Below are 15,062 nucleotides of genomic sequence, written 5' to 3'. Positions count from 1 at the left end.
GTCTGATGTTAAAGAAACAAGCATACGTGTGGTGAACCAAGTGGGTATAAAACCCTGGTTATCATGCCCTATTTAATTGCAAGTATAAACATGCAAATGCATTCCAAGGATTGCAACAGTATGCGATGAGGATATTAATCCCATTTAAGGTAAATGTGTATACAATCTTAAACCAATAATACAACTATGTATGGTCCATATGGCTTGTAAATAATATATTTCTTGCAAGTTCTATCAAATAAACTGCAGATGCCGATATGGATGCATATGAGAAGAAGATGAAATTATTGTTTTGGACGGAGCAAATTGTCATCAGAAATGGAGAAATGACAAACACGGCTCAGAATCTGACCTTTCGCAACTGCACCACCTCTCTGCTTGTCACCTCAGACTGTGAGGAGAGAGGGAGATACGTTAGCATAGCTGCCACTTGTGGTCTTGAAGGGAACCGTGACTCTGAGTCTGACACTAACCTGAATGTCCCCATTGATGGAAAGTGTCAGTGAGGAGTCAGTTCTCTGGTCATTCCATACTGACTACAGCAGCAAGAGACATAGTTCAGAGAACAATCCCTGCTCTGTCGTTTAGCATTTCTTAATCGTGAAAATACTATTTTTGAAACATCTCAGGACAAATTTAATGTGGTACCAACTGTTCAACTAGTGTAAACATTTCATACTTTTGTCATACAGTAAACCCTTGAAGCTTTTAGCGTAAAAATGAAGTGACTACCTTGTCCTCGGTTTTGGATGGCTCAACAGCTTCAAAAGTGACATCGAGCTTCCTTTCCTCTTTGACGCCTGTCCTGATTGGAGTGGAGGTCTGGGGCTGGTCCAAGGGTGCCATTGGAATTCCAGCCTCGGCCAGAGCAGCTTGGGAGAAGACTGGAGCGCTCACTGGACGGGTGCTTCTCTGTGTAATCGCCACTGAACACAATACAGACAAAGTAAAAGGGAGCTTTTTTTTATCATGATCAATGCTGAAACATTTTCTAAAAAATACCACACACAAACTCCACACTGCCAATTTGCGTTGTCGTACTTTATCGCAAGCCTCTAGAGAAAGAGCACACACTGTAGTATACTTTACCTTGAATTCGCCCCCGCTGACAACTTGCAGAGCGCACACAACACCGATCGAAAAGAATGAGAAGCTGCAGTACAGTTCTTATTAGGAAGCAAGGAGCTACAAAGCTCAATGTGACTGAGAAAGTGAGATTAGGAAGCGATATTTCTTCCGTCTGAAAAACAAAGTGCAGTCAGATGTCCTTAAGTGACGGTCGGGTCAACCATCTTGACTCGGTGTTAATTAGCAGGGGTGAAAAAAAGCAAGCTCATGTGCAAGTTGCACATAAAAAAGGCAGAATACCTGACTCTCTGGGGCCAACGTCTAGTAGAACAAACCAATCATCACTGACACGAGTGTGTTTGAGGGGCCGTCTTTGTTCCTGGATCTTTTTCTCAAACTGGGGTCTTGTCTCAAAAGTAGAAATCCTTGTTTTGGTCTCAGCCCTTTTAACTCTTGGAACCTCTGCCGGGAATCTGAGGCGCTCAGGGACAGCAGCTAATTTCATACAATATCATTAAATGATTAGGACACAAACATTTACAGTGAACTTGAGCAACCATAACCTATGTAGCCAATTGAGAAGCCAAATAGCTGCAGAAACTGACACAGTAATGTGACAAATGCTAGCAAAAAGGACTGAGTCCTCTCAAATATACCTGTTTTCTTAGGAGCCACATCGAATAGAGTAAACCAATCATCCTCAATCTTTCTCTCTTTTTGACCTGGTTTCTGCTGCAACATCTCTTGCATCCACATCTGCTCCACTACAGTAATTCTCTGCAGCGATCTCTTCTCTATGACGGCAAAAGCTTCAGACGCAGCTACTTTAGGATACTTTTGCACAGCTTCAGCCACTATTGTAGAATAATAATAATATTTTTTAAAAAGTCCAATTAAGCTTAGCCGCAAAGGTGATCTGTGTTACTTATACCTAAAAAGAATAAGTGGACTGAGATTAAACTTTGATTTGTGTGATGTAAAAAAAAAAAAGACATACCTGGTACTTTTACTGCATCTAAAAACACAAACCAGTCATCATCCAACTTTTGCGGTTGTGGTTTAATCTTGACTAACTTCACTGGCAGCCTCACTTCTTCTATGCTGGATTTTTCTTTTGTTGCTTTAACTGCGGCCACATCCACAATATGCTCAACCATGGCAACTGACAGAAAATAAGTTCATATATAACGAAAATTTGAAATAAAACTTGCTGTGGTTGTAGTATATGACTGAATATTTCTCATGAATTTGTTGAGTTTAAAAAATTGTTCTTGAAAATACATTGACAGATGGATACCTGATGGTACATGGGCTGTCTTTTCTGGGATGGTTTGTTTTGGGAACAATTCAAACCAGTCATCTTCTTCTCCTCTCCCTGACGTTGGTCTAACTGGTCTCATTTCCGAAATTCGTGTCTCATCATGTCTGGTGTTCTCACCAATTATCATCATCTCCCATGTTCTAGTCTCAGTAGTTAAAACGTCAGCCTCAAAGGGTTTCCTCATTGCTGGAGTAATTTCGACAGGGGTGTCTGGCAAAAGCAGACAAATTCAAAAGAAGGTGAGCATCTCTATCGGCGTATCAATCAAAGCCAGATAAGGTTTGTTGGCTGTCAGCGCAAACACAAACTAAACTGTGTACCTGGTAGTCGTTTAACCGCCTCATCACGAGCAGCGTCAAATGACACAAACCAGTCATCTTTGTCTCGCTGTGGTTGAGATGGCTGCTCTCTCATTTGGTCCAAACCAACTGGTAGTGGTTTCAGCTCGATGCCTTTCACTTCAATCACAGGTCCAACATCTGGATACATTTTGGCCACCACTGGTAGGGTAGCTATTATTAGAATTGAAAATTAGGTGTACTGATTTGGTGTACTGATGTGTGTAAGAAGCACACAAAAAACGAAAGCGAGATGAGGGTACCTGGTGGTACAAAGGCAGTTTCTCTGGGAACTACATCCAGCAGTAGAAGCCAGTCATCATCTGTCTTTATGACTGGGGGGACTATTTTTAGCTCGGGATACATTTTCTTTGGAGCCTCTTCTTTTTGCATCTCTTCTACTTCAACATCCACTTTTTCTTCAACCAAAGCAGAAATGCTTTTTCCAGCATAAGCCTGAACATACCCAGCCAAGGTCACTTGACAAAAAGAGGGATGTGAAGATATTAAAGCACTGAAGCCTTTATGTACTAAGAAAGAACATGTGAGATTTCAGCAATACCTGGCGTTACAACTTGTGGTTCTCTTGTGGGAACGTCCAGCAGTAAAAACCAATCATCTTCTATTTCTCTTACATTATCTGATAGCATAGTGACTTCATTTTGCCTCAGATCCTCTTTTATTTGTGGTTCCTCGACTACTACGATATCCATGGGTTTTTCGCTCATTTCAACTGTCCCATCACTCAGAGAGACATCATTTTTAGCAGACACATCAACAGCAGCTACAAGAAGAAGATACAAATCCTCATTCTGTGCACGTTGCAGAAGGGTGTTCAGATAAAAATGCCAGCAAAGCTCAACACGACTGTTTGCTTTAGTGAAGCTTTGAAGGCAATACCTGGTGCTCTATAAGTCGTTTCTTTGGACACAACATCCACCAACACAAACCAGTCATCCTTGTACTCTTTCACCGGCTGTTGTTGGATATGTGGAAGATATGTTGGCACCTCTTCCCTTAGCTCTGTCTCTTCAATTTGCACCTCCCTAATCTCCTCAGGCTTTGCAGCCACCGAGGTCAAACTTTCAGCCCCCATCTGGCCTGGTTCTTTCAAGGTAACTGATAGGAGCAAAATATGAGAGCATGACAACAAGGCACAAGAAAGTGCTCTACAAAGCGGCACAGGGGAAGTACCTGGTTTTACATATCTGGGAACAGAATCCAGCAACGCAAACCAGTCATCTTCTCTGTCTAGAATTGTCTGCGATGGCGAAATGTCTTCTACTGGTCGTTCTTCTAGTAAGGCTCTTTTATCCTCAACTGATTCTGAAGTGTAAAACTTCCCCTCATCCAACTCAACACATTTCACTGATGTAACTGAACAAGGTGAAGAAACACAAATGAAATACATGAACATAAGTAATAAACAGGTGGCACCAACGCTCTAAAGGAAGCAGAGCAGGTTGACATTAGGAGGAAGCAGTTGAAAATAATGTAACAAGAAAGAAATTGAAGAAAAAAAAAATTTAACAAGTGCAAAACACTGTTTATGGCTTTTCAACTGTGTTTTTCAACTGTCATCTCAGATGTATCAGGGTAGTGAATTCAGCCAATTATTTCAAAGTTAGTGCTACTGTTTACAACAAGTTAGCCAGAAGAGATTTAAATTGCTCAATGCACAATGCCATACTGTACCTGCTGGTTTGATAATTGGCACGTACGGCGGACCGTCAAAAAGCGTGGACCACGTATCCTTATCTTTGTCTAGTGAAAATCCATCTTCAACCTCACTAACTTTCCTCTCAGCTGTTTTCTCCAACATTTCTGTTTTCAGTCCAATCTCAGCGTTTTGGGAGGTCTTTTCTGAGATTATTCTTAGAAGGGCATCTTCCATTGCATCAAGCCTTTGTGGCCTCTGATCCATAAAAGCAACTCTCTTCTTAGTCCTTACAACTGTCTTTGAAGATACCTGAGAAGAGGTACTGAGAGGTGGAAAATTAAGCTTTTCCTCCACATCATCTTTCCATTCATCTTCTATCTGACGTAGTTTCTCTCTCAGACTATAATCAAACAAATGCTCATCTTTCTTAGCCTCGTCTTCCTCGGGCAAAAGGCCCTTTAAAAACACCTCTTTTATTTGCTCCTCTAATTCATCCTTCACATCTCCCCCATTTATGTGCTTCACAATCATCACAGAATTTTTCAATACAGTCCGTGTTATGGCTTTACTTTCTTTCTGTAGTTCTTCCTCTTTTAGTATGGCAACCTCTTGTTCCCCTAATTCCTCTTCTATCACTTCCTGGATCATCTCTGACATCTCTTCTACTTCTTGGAGCCTCTCTTCTAAATCTCTAATTTTCCTCAGCCTCCTCTCAATATCTTCCATCTCTTCTAGCTTGTTCACAGTCATCACCATCTCCTCTAGCCATTCAATGACCTCCTCATCTGTCAATTCTTGCTCTTTAACACACACAGTCTCCTCATCCTTCACCTGGAGCTTGGCTAGAGGAGGATGGAGGGGAAACAGTAAGGACCATGAAACGTGGTGCAAAAATGAGTGTTACATCTCATTAAAGACATGCAATGTCTGTTTGCAAATCATACCATCACACAGTGACTCACGCTGAGGTTTATCGACATGCTTATACAATGGCAGGCTGGGGATTCGATCAAAGTGGAGGAACCAGTCATGGGGCTGTTCCTGTGCTGGTTGCAATAGCCTGTCAAGAGAGCTCATGTTTGCCAAGCCGAGTTTAGCTGACAATATGAGAAGAAAAAATATTTGCACCAATTAAGAAAAAATACACAAAGGCAGAAGTGTTTAATAAATGGATATTCAGCACACCTAGAAGGTAAATATGCTCACAAAGCAAGCAGCTATTACAAATGCGCATACCTGGCTGGTTAACAAAATCAAAAGACGGGGAAAATGGGAAAGGAGGATCTCGTTCGACCAGGGTAGACCATTCATCTTCTTTTCTCGTCTGTAGCTTTGCATCAGATGAAAGCTCCCACCACGGCCGACTGCCTGCCTGAGTATTCCAGGACTGAATAAATGTCTGTTCAAACTCACCTCTGGCTGTGAAAAGATGATCAAGTGATGCAGTTATGTGATGATGCTTCCTGGTGTTTCAAGCCACATGAAAAACGTGTAAGCAAGAGCTCGGTGAGTCCAGTAAGCAGAGGTTAGTGAAGAAGCTCAAGGACAAGTGTTTCTAACGTAGCCATTTAGCTATAACAAAATATGCTACATCCAAAAAGGCCAGTGCTGTCTGAGTAAGTCATGGAAGCAGAGATGGTAACAAAAAGGGGAGCCAAGCTAAGATGATGACCAAAGAGCTATTGAAGACATAGCATATAAAACTTCAAGCTGCAACTTCTGAGTAAGCTGAAAAAGAGATGTCAAGCCTGAATGAGGCAGCGTATAGTATTTAGTGCAGTGACCAAAGATACCCTGAGATCATGCCAGGGAAAGGACAAAGTGGCTGTCTGAACAGTTCACTGCAGTGACATCAACACCAGAGTCGAATGGTCTTTCTGGTCTCAGTGTTAAACATGGATGGGCACATTAAATGAAACCGTATAGCCATTAGTGAGCGCATTGAATGTAATGGGGATTGGGGGTTAGCAAAGCGCCACACAATTCCAGGTACCTGGAAATTTGAGGGAAGGGTGGGGGTTTTCAGAAGCAAGTATCAACGACCAGTCATCAACCTCAGACCTGGTTGATGCTGTGAGGCTCTGAAGAGTCTGGTCTACAGCTGTTGGATCGAAAGAAGACTATCTTTCTGCATCTGCGTTATATGACTAAACGTTTGTGGAGCACAAAGATTGGGCTCCGGAACATACCTCCATCTAAATTGCGGGAGAGGCGTTTGCTTGCAGAGCGTGTGAAGCGAGGCGCAGGGCGGTCGATCATGGAACTGGCTTGCCGGGTCTGGGCTTGGGTGCGCCCGCTGTACCTGAACTTGGAGCCCAGGACGAGGAAGCGACGTGACGAGGGAGGCTCAATTGCCGAAACCCTAAGGGACAGATGCATTTGTTCAATTTTCACTCACGGGCCTCCTCCATCGAAGCAACAAGCCGACAGATGCGCTACGTGATTTCGAATTCCAAAATTGGTGATGTTGTGTAACTTGGTAATCAACCACTTTGACCCTTAGATGGTTCATTCTAAGGTTAGCGAGTTCACAAGTGCACTGTAGCTGGTCAAACGGACATGGAGCCAATTTCACGGATTAGGCTGCAGTTAGCCAATTATGCAGAGGACAGGCATGTGTTGGCAAGATGGCGCGTGACATTCAAAAGGACCAAGATCAATCTGTTCTTACCTGAAGAAGGTGTGATGTTCAACACAAACTTTCCACAACTTCTTCGAGGCTTTGTAGTTTGGTAGTTTGAAGCCGATTGTGCTTTCATACTGCTCTTGCTGTGTGCAAAGAAAACAAAACAATTAAGGCAGGGTCAAATTGGGTCACATCCAGTTGATCACATTAGTCTGCCACACAGCTTGATGCATGACATTTACCCCAGAGCAAGGTCGCATTAGTACATTAAAAATCCCATCCACCCAGACAGATTACCATATTCAAGTTAAGTAATTTAAAAAATTAAGACTATGAATACTTTATATGACCTCATTTCAAAAAGTAAGAAAAACGGAAAAAGCCTTGAATAGTAAAGTAAAGCAGGTGTGCTCTGTAATTTAGGGAGAAAACCCCGTCATGATATATAAAAAAAAAAAAAAAAAGGTTTAATTCGATAAAGGAACCAATGGATAACGTGTATTTTGATTTACCTCGGACGGCCGAATCTTAATGAAGAAGCTGCTGCGTTTGTAAGAGATCTTGAGAACTTTCGGCCAAGGGAAACGGTTGATTCTCAGCTTCTCCTTATAAACCATCAGACCACCAGAGCAAACTCCAAGTGTAATGTCAACACCATCAAGATCCTGCAGAAGTACAATCACACGACACAGTGCCGCATGCAATTACAAAGTCCTGCATTTTCAAAACATGTCCACTGAGGGGCAGATTTGCAAACACTTTGAGGCGATGGAGTTCAATTGCATACTGTGAGAGACATCACATCAATTGGATTTTGTAATTAAAATCTGGATGTTATTGATGTGAAGCACAAGCGTTGTCACAAAATAATGGAAGGTATTTTACAAATAAAAGGAAGTGGACACATTAAAATGTGAAAACCTTTAGACCCGCCGTGGTGTCAAATGCAATCATAAGGGGGCCAAAAATCAAAGCAAAGCTTAGGTCACGGGCCGAACAGGATCAACATTTATTGAACAAACTAAACCTAAACGCTGTCGAACATAAATATGAATAGAAACCGACAGGATAATTTTTTTATTTTTTTTTAAAAACTAAATATTCTTAAATATAATTTATCTCGTCAAAATTATACAAATTCAAAATATGAACATGTTGCAAAAAAAAACCAAAAAATTAGTTAAAAGTTAAAATAATTATAAATCAAAACTTTCGCATTTCTTTTTGCTTATGCCATTTTTTTCCAGTGCTGGATACTTGGCATCTTCTTTTGGCAACACATTTGTTTGCGTGTAAGGTTTTGTGTGAAACAGACGTTTTCAGGATGGATTGAACGTGCTCATCAGCGAGGTTACCCCAATGTGATATTTTGTTAATGTACAGATGTGTGGTAACAAAGATACACAGCGTTTAGACGACACACAGCGTTTTTTGATTGCAAGTAGCCTATCAGTTGAGAAGTCTGTTGTTGCGCTGCTTTGTGGGATTTGTAGTTTGTGTGTCATCAGCACTTCACAGAAATATTGTGGTGTGTGTGAGGGAATCGGAAGAGGAGGCGTTTCCCAGGATGCTTAACTATGGGTGCAACTATCCCCTTTGGCTGTGTCAAAGACATGGTGTATTAATTAAAGTAGTGTTCTTTCTAGTCCTTTAGAGTACAGTTAAATTATTGCTACTTTTGGTGGTTGTGAATATGGCACACTGAGTTACAATATTAGTGCAATTAATGACACTCGTTTTTTGCACAAGTTGCAGCATCAGCAAACTATAAGCGTATATATGGGTAATAATAAGGAAGGCCTTATCACTCCATCAATCCACGCTAATTACCAAATGCTTCCGCGGGCCGGATGTAATTACAATATGAGCCAGATGTGGCCTGCAGGCGGGGACTTTGTCAACTAGGTAATTGCTAGAGCCAGATATTACCTTGGCTTGATGAAGGTCCACACCATACATTGCAAGTTTCTTGGCATTTTCCAGGAACAGCATGTCTGCTTGGGCTGGACTCATTGACCTTCCACACAAAGAGGAGATGGATTCTGAATCAAATCTAGTAAACCAGTTCTGAGTCTTCAAATGACTTTATCTTCTGGTGGCTTACCTATATGTACGATGTAACTCGATCACCTTTTCCTCCAGCTCTTTGCTCTGTCCAGGAGCAAGACGTAGATCTTTAACATAGTCCGCTCCATGGAGTTCTGGGTCATATTCACCAAGCTCTGACTGTGCTGTGTAAGAGCCCAGCAGGGACAGCGTGACAAAGGAACATGGAAGAACCCCACTCATGATGTCCTTCCTCAGCTGGAGACACAGATAGTACCTGGAGAAGAGATTATAATGTAGCAAACATTTACACAGTAGTTCACATTTCCTTGGGAAAAATACTTTTTTGCTTCCCACTTAAGTGGTTAAGGAGGCTAATTCATTACCAGCGTTATCTACGTATATCCTAAATATGAAGCTACGACAAGAAGCCGGTCTCGCTCAAGCATTCGCATCTAAGTGAAATTCACCTTGTGAGGTCTTCAGTAAGCTGTGCCGGGTCAGGAGGATAGAACTTTATGTTGAAAGTAAACTCGTAGACAGCACCTGGCACCTGTTTCCGGATTTCCTTGGCGGGTTCCAGCCATGTCTGATGGAATAAAAGATACATTATTGTCAATACCTCACAATAGATTTTATAATACATTTAAATACTTTTCACATGTACTTATTGTTGACAGATGCACTGGATGTGATTGTGAAGGAGGAGGAACTTGGCTTCGTTTCATTTACAGTAACTCACGTAGTAATTTCAACGCAGGTCTCGTAAGATTAGATATTTTACGAACGGCATTAGTACAACATTAGTCCCTCATGAATCATTGAGCATCTAACAATTATACAGTATTACAAAGCTGATACGTACAGAGAATGTAGAGATGGGCGATATACTGTAGCCTTAAAATAAAATCCATGATTTATTTTCATAAAATAATCCGATTTCCGTTTTTAATGATTCTTCAATTAAAAACAATGACATTGAAAAGTTTTGTATTTTGTTTTGTTTGCTCTGAGATTTGTTTTATTTCTCCTGATATCAAACGAGCTATTTTTTTATAGATATATTTTTTTGAGCATTAACTTGCATCAACTTCCACATAAATTATACGAATATGTATTTTTTCTACATTCCAGATAATGTGAAAATAAGTCTGTTGGGAAAATATTCCTTTTGTGAAAATGTGTATGTAATGACGGAACATTTTAAATCCATCCATCCATTTTTTTTTTTATATCGCGCTTATCCTCATTAGGGTTGCAAGTGTGCTGGACATAGTGTACAGTCGTACTGCGCATTACTGTATGTTTAAGAGTTCAAAATGTGCTTAAGCGTATACAAACTGTTTATAAAAGTATGGTAGAAGTTATAGGAGTGTGGGGAAGATTAATGATCGCCTGGGAAGCATCCAGCTTTAAAATGTGTAAATACTCGTGAAAATATGTGGTCGCTACTTTGCAGGTTTCACCAATTGCGGGGGTGGTCCGGAACCAAACCCCCGCGATAAACGAGGGATTACTGTAGTTGCTCAGCTCTAAAGGAATGGCACACGAACAAACCCATGCGAATGATCGTCGACGTTTCAAGCTGACCTTGCTGGTCGGTGTTTCCCAGTGAGCAAGGCCAAAGTAATCTTTCTCCAGCAGGTTGAGGTTGTCACACACTTTCGTGATGAGCTCCTGTCCTTTAGCATGTTTCTAAACGAGAAGATGCGATCAGAAAGACGAACCCAAACAACAGCGAATATCCCGTTACGTGTGCGATCGCTTACGTCGAGCTCACACGCATACTGAGTGTCATCCAGTAAAGTGATTTTGCACTGAATTGTTTTCTGTCGTTTGGAGCCTTTGGTATCGTCGCCCTTCTTCTCAGTCTTCTTTTCTTTCGCGGGCTTTTCCTCCTTGGGTTCCTCCTTAGGCTTCTCATCATCTCCCTTCGCTTCCTTCTCCTCTGCCTCTTTCTTCTCTGCGTCCTCCTCCTCTTCCACTACTTCGTCTTCTTCGGGCTCCTTGATTGCAACTTTTTCCTTGGGTTCCTCTGGAGCTGGCTGGAACAGATAAATGCATATACAAGTTTGAAGATTACTATAACAATGCTATAGATAACCATTCATATTTGCGCTTTTTGCACTGACCTGCATTTCTGCGCTGTTGAGTGAGTGCTGATCAGGAGCTTTTTCAGTTTCAGGCTCGGTTTTAAGTTCTGGTTCTGGGGCAGCAATTGGTGCTTTCACCCGCTCCTCACTTGACCCCTTCTCCTCTTCCTTCTTTCCTTTTTTCACCTTTTCTTTTTTCTTCCCTTTGTCTTCTACCCGTTTATCATCTGCCTTCTTATCCCCCTTCTCTTCTTTCTTTTTGGCCTCTTTTGATTTCTCCTCTTCTTTCTTTTTGGCCTCTTTTGATTTCTCCTCTTCTTTCTTTTTGGCCTCTTTTGATTTCTCCTCCTCTTTCTTTTTGGCCTCCTTCAACTTTTCCTCCTCTTTCTTTTTGAATTTCTCCTCCTTTGCCTTATCCTCCTCCTCCTTCTTTTTCGCCTTTTCCTCCTCTTTCTTCTTTGCTTTTTCTGCCTCTTTGGCCTTCTCTTCCTTCCTCTTCTTCTCTTTCTCCTCCTCCCTTTTCTTTGCCCTTTCTTCCTCCTCTGCTTTTTTCTTAGCTTTTTCTTCTTCTCTTTTGTTCACTCTTTCCTCTTTTTCTTTTTTCTTTGCCACCTTTTTATCAACCTTTTCCTCCTCTAGAGTCTCCTTTTCAGGATCTGTTTCAGTGCCTTTTTCTTCTGTAGTTTTCTTCTTCACTTCTTGTGTCTCCAATTTTTCTTCTATTACGAAAGCTTCCTCCACCTTTGCATCTCCTTTTTGCCCCTCTTTCTTCTCCTCCTCTTTCTTCTTCTCTTTTTGCTCCTCTTTTTTCTCCTCCTCTTTCTTCTCTGGATCCTCTTCCTTTTTCTCCTCTGTGGTTTTCACTTTCTCTGGATCCCCTTCTGTTTTCTTCTTGGTTTCTTTCTTTTTCTTCTTACTGCCCTTCTTCTCTATTTTCTCTGGCTCAGTCTCCTTTTCCTCTTTTTGTTGTTTCTCTTCGCTCTTTTTTGCCTCTTTCGAGTCTGTCGCCTCTACGAGAGTATCCTTCTCTTCAGTTTTTACTCTTTCTTCCTTTCCTTCTTCTGCTTTAGTGGCCTGTTCTTCTTTATCCTCCTTTTCCTCCCTTGCGTTCTCTGCCTCAAAGCCCTCTCCTTCTGAGCACTGCGAACGGCGTTTAAGAAAAGAGGAAAAGAGGCGAGAGAGGCCTTTGCCAGCAGAGGTTCGGGTGCGAGGTTTCAGCTGTTCTTCTTCAGGGGAGGAGGCTGCATCGGCAGAGCCAGGCTCAGGGGCCTGTCCCTGGGCCTTCTTGCTCGACTGCTCCCCCTCTGGCTCAGATGCGGTCGCCTCTGGACTCTGCTTGTTCTCAGGTTCAGCGGCGCTAGCCTTCTGCTTGCCTTCAGTGTCTGCCTCACTTACGGCACTTGCCTCTGTTGTCATGGTAGCCACTGGGATGGAGAACAAGAAACAAATGAAAAATGTGGAGGACACAGCGCAGTTCAGAAAGTGGCAGAGCACAGCAGTGCAGCACAACAAACAAGATTAGGATCAATTAACTATAATCTTGTGTGTCGTAAACATGATAATTCTGTTTGGCAAACAAATGCAATAAATAGACACGCTTCACCGAGCTTGTGCATGCATGTAACCCTAGTCAAGTATAGAAACCAAAACATTTTGCTTTTGTAATTCTCAAAAATTATTAAAACATGCTTCTCAGATTTCATAACTAATAATGATATAATTAAAATTGCCTATTTTGTCTCTTCATGCCATTCAATAAATTGAATTAGAATCAAGAATTAACCAATCCTGTGTTGTTTTATGTAGTTTTGCTCCCCTTTTTAGTGGCATTTGGCCAACTATCAGACAAAGACTACATCCACAATACAATACAAATTCCTGCAATGCACGCACATGCACAGACTCCTACAATAGTTGTCCTTGCTGGACAGTGTGTCCGATTTCACATCACCACCTGTTACAGACTCATTCAATTTTTCGGACACAAAGGAGGCATTCTACACTGTGTAGGTGCCTATTAGCATCGCTTGTATCATCCGTGCCAACATCACACACCAACCTGTGTAGGTCAAGAACAGTTTGACTACAGGGAAACGCAGAATGTCAGCATACCAAATGACAGAGTGCTGCTTTGCAGACAAATGTTACAGCACATTGAATGAAAATAATATTTTGATATAAAATATACAAAATATGAAATTCCCACATCAAAGTCTCACCAACCTTCTCTTTTTTTTTTTATTAACCTACAATAACAGCCATAGCAGCCTCCGCAATGAAGCTGGGGGATTCCTTGCATCTTGAGATTGTTCACTGATGAGTGCCGTGTAATCCTGAGTGACCCGGAAGCATGGAGTAGTGGATGGCCACCATGTCCCAACAAGGCTGCGACATCAGCAAACAGGTGGAGGATTTATGTTTTGGGCCAGATTCATGAAGAAAGAGCTGGTTGTATCCTTTGGGTCCATGAAGGTGTGAAAATGACCACTGAAAATTTTCAATTTGCATTTATTTGAAAAGTTCCTAAAAAATATATTCTTATCATTGGGAAGTTTGTTTAAAAAAACATTCCAATTATGCATCAACAGTTGATAACTTGAAAATTATGCTGACTGTCATTTGCATTGACTATTTCGCAAAATAAAAGAAAAATACCATTTGCATAATAATTTGTAACACAGTGTACAGAGAATTGTACACTTGACCGTTGCAGCAAAGCAGCCTTGCAGTTTGACGAACACAACTATGTTGGGGGTTGTGGAGAGGACAGATCTCACATGTTTATATAGGTCTTACTTGCCGAATAAAGGCTTTGACTGGCTGAAATAAGCATTATGAAATTGCGCAACCTGTACTCGCTGAGATACCTCCCTTACAGGACTAAGTCTTGCCTAATTAGTTATTGCAGTGTTAATGTCCGCCATATAAGTTCAAGTCCCCCCGCCATGTATGAATGAGGGGGAGGGGAAAGAAGATGCTAGGCAGGCAGACAGAGGGGTAGGCCAATCTTCCAGATGTACAGGGCCGCCCCAAAGGGTGCAAGCTTTGGCCCACTATACCATGCATGAACCTCCCATTGGAACTGCAGGAGAGGAGGAGGGGGGGGGGGAGGGGGTACACACACGCACACACACTAAAATCCTCTTTAGCCCTCCCATTGTTTGTGTCCAGTGACCAATAACTGCACTGCACTCTATAACTAATCCTGACCACCCTTCCCCCCAAGGGACCCCCCATAGGCATTTTCCCTAGGTCACCACACACACACACACACACACTCACACACACACACAGCTATGCATCAGTGCTCACAGCCTCCACTGGGTCTTTTAATGCTCTGTCATCTCAATTCTGATTGTCAGGAAGCAGACATGCTCCTAATGGACCAGCTGAGCTTGTGCTTGCTGCCTCCTCCATTTTGTGTTGCCTATCTAACATCTCAGCTATCAGGCAGCTGAGCAGGGGGAGCCTCCATCGCTTGACTGATGGAGATAACAGGAGCGGTCTTCCTATGCATGAAGTACTGAATCTCTCTTTCACACTGTGGAACCAAAGAAACAAAAAACACTGCGCTGTAAAGTAAAAGGCTGCCCTCAATACTACATAATTAGTCTCTCTAATGAGCTAAATTATAGATGAAGTAGGCCACCCTCTAGCAAGAGTGAGTTGAATTAATTACCCAACAGAAATATTGTGATTGAAATGTTATGCGATTGAATAAGAGATCCTGCAGAGCTTTCTTAGAAGTTATTCTTTTTATTTCCTTAACTGTACTTGTTCAATTAGATTGGATGATTGCCAATTCCAGCCAATGTATCCAATTTGACAAGAATCCAATTTCAAAGACATTCATTTTTAAATGCAGTCATATCATGTCAGTGATGCGTCACAGCTGCTTTGAGCCGGTGTG

The 15,062-nt window shown here is 41.8% G+C and overlaps 1 protein-coding gene across 15 annotated transcripts in view; it reads right to left on the bottom strand.

The window, feature by feature from the left end:
• Positions 1–15,062, bottom strand: part of LOC133401760 (uncharacterized) — a 33,007-nt gene that overhangs the window by 11,625 nt on the left and 6,320 nt on the right. For 7 of the 15 annotated variants that reach the window (XM_061675112.1, XM_061675124.1, XM_061675126.1 and 4 more), the window contains 25 exons: positions 11,192–12,576; positions 10,829–11,104; positions 10,650–10,754; positions 9,530–9,648; positions 9,118–9,336; positions 8,943–9,030; positions 7,526–7,678; positions 7,059–7,156; positions 6,577–6,749; positions 6,381–6,488; positions 5,624–5,806; positions 5,332–5,484; positions 4,423–5,229; positions 3,922–4,104; positions 3,628–3,846; positions 3,290–3,511; positions 2,991–3,206; positions 2,710–2,901; positions 2,366–2,599; positions 2,066–2,230; positions 1,725–1,922; positions 1,369–1,563; positions 733–926; positions 474–536; positions 353–391 (listed from right to left, as the gene is read on the bottom strand). In XM_061675112.1, the coding sequence (XP_061531096.1) occupies positions 353–391; positions 474–536; positions 733–926; positions 1,369–1,563; positions 1,725–1,922; positions 2,066–2,230; positions 2,366–2,599; positions 2,710–2,901; positions 2,991–3,206; positions 3,290–3,511; positions 3,628–3,846; positions 3,922–4,104; positions 4,423–5,229; positions 5,332–5,484; positions 5,624–5,806; positions 6,381–6,488; positions 6,577–6,749; positions 7,059–7,156; positions 7,526–7,678; positions 8,943–9,030; positions 9,118–9,336; positions 9,530–9,648; positions 10,650–10,754; positions 10,829–11,104; positions 11,192–12,576 (5,987 nt within the window). The remainder of the gene's footprint in view (positions 1–352; positions 392–473; positions 537–732; positions 927–1,368; positions 1,564–1,724; positions 1,923–2,065; positions 2,231–2,365; positions 2,600–2,709; positions 2,902–2,990; positions 3,207–3,289; positions 3,512–3,627; positions 3,847–3,921; positions 4,105–4,422; positions 5,230–5,331; positions 5,485–5,623; positions 5,807–6,380; positions 6,489–6,576; positions 6,750–7,058; positions 7,157–7,525; positions 7,679–8,942; positions 9,031–9,117; positions 9,337–9,529; positions 9,649–10,649; positions 10,755–10,828; positions 11,105–11,191; positions 12,577–15,062) is intronic. The other 8 variants (XM_061675118.1, XM_061675121.1, XM_061675116.1 and 5 more) reach the window with 7 other exon arrangements.

This window comes from Phycodurus eques, chromosome 4 (assembly GCF_024500275.1).
Source record: "Phycodurus eques isolate BA_2022a chromosome 4, UOR_Pequ_1.1, whole genome shotgun sequence".
In the NCBI taxonomy this organism is placed as follows: Eukaryota; Metazoa; Chordata; class Actinopteri; order Syngnathiformes; family Syngnathidae; genus Phycodurus; species Phycodurus eques.
Note: the sequence above shows the minus strand (reverse complement) of the source record. Positions and strands in the feature narration are given on the sequence as shown.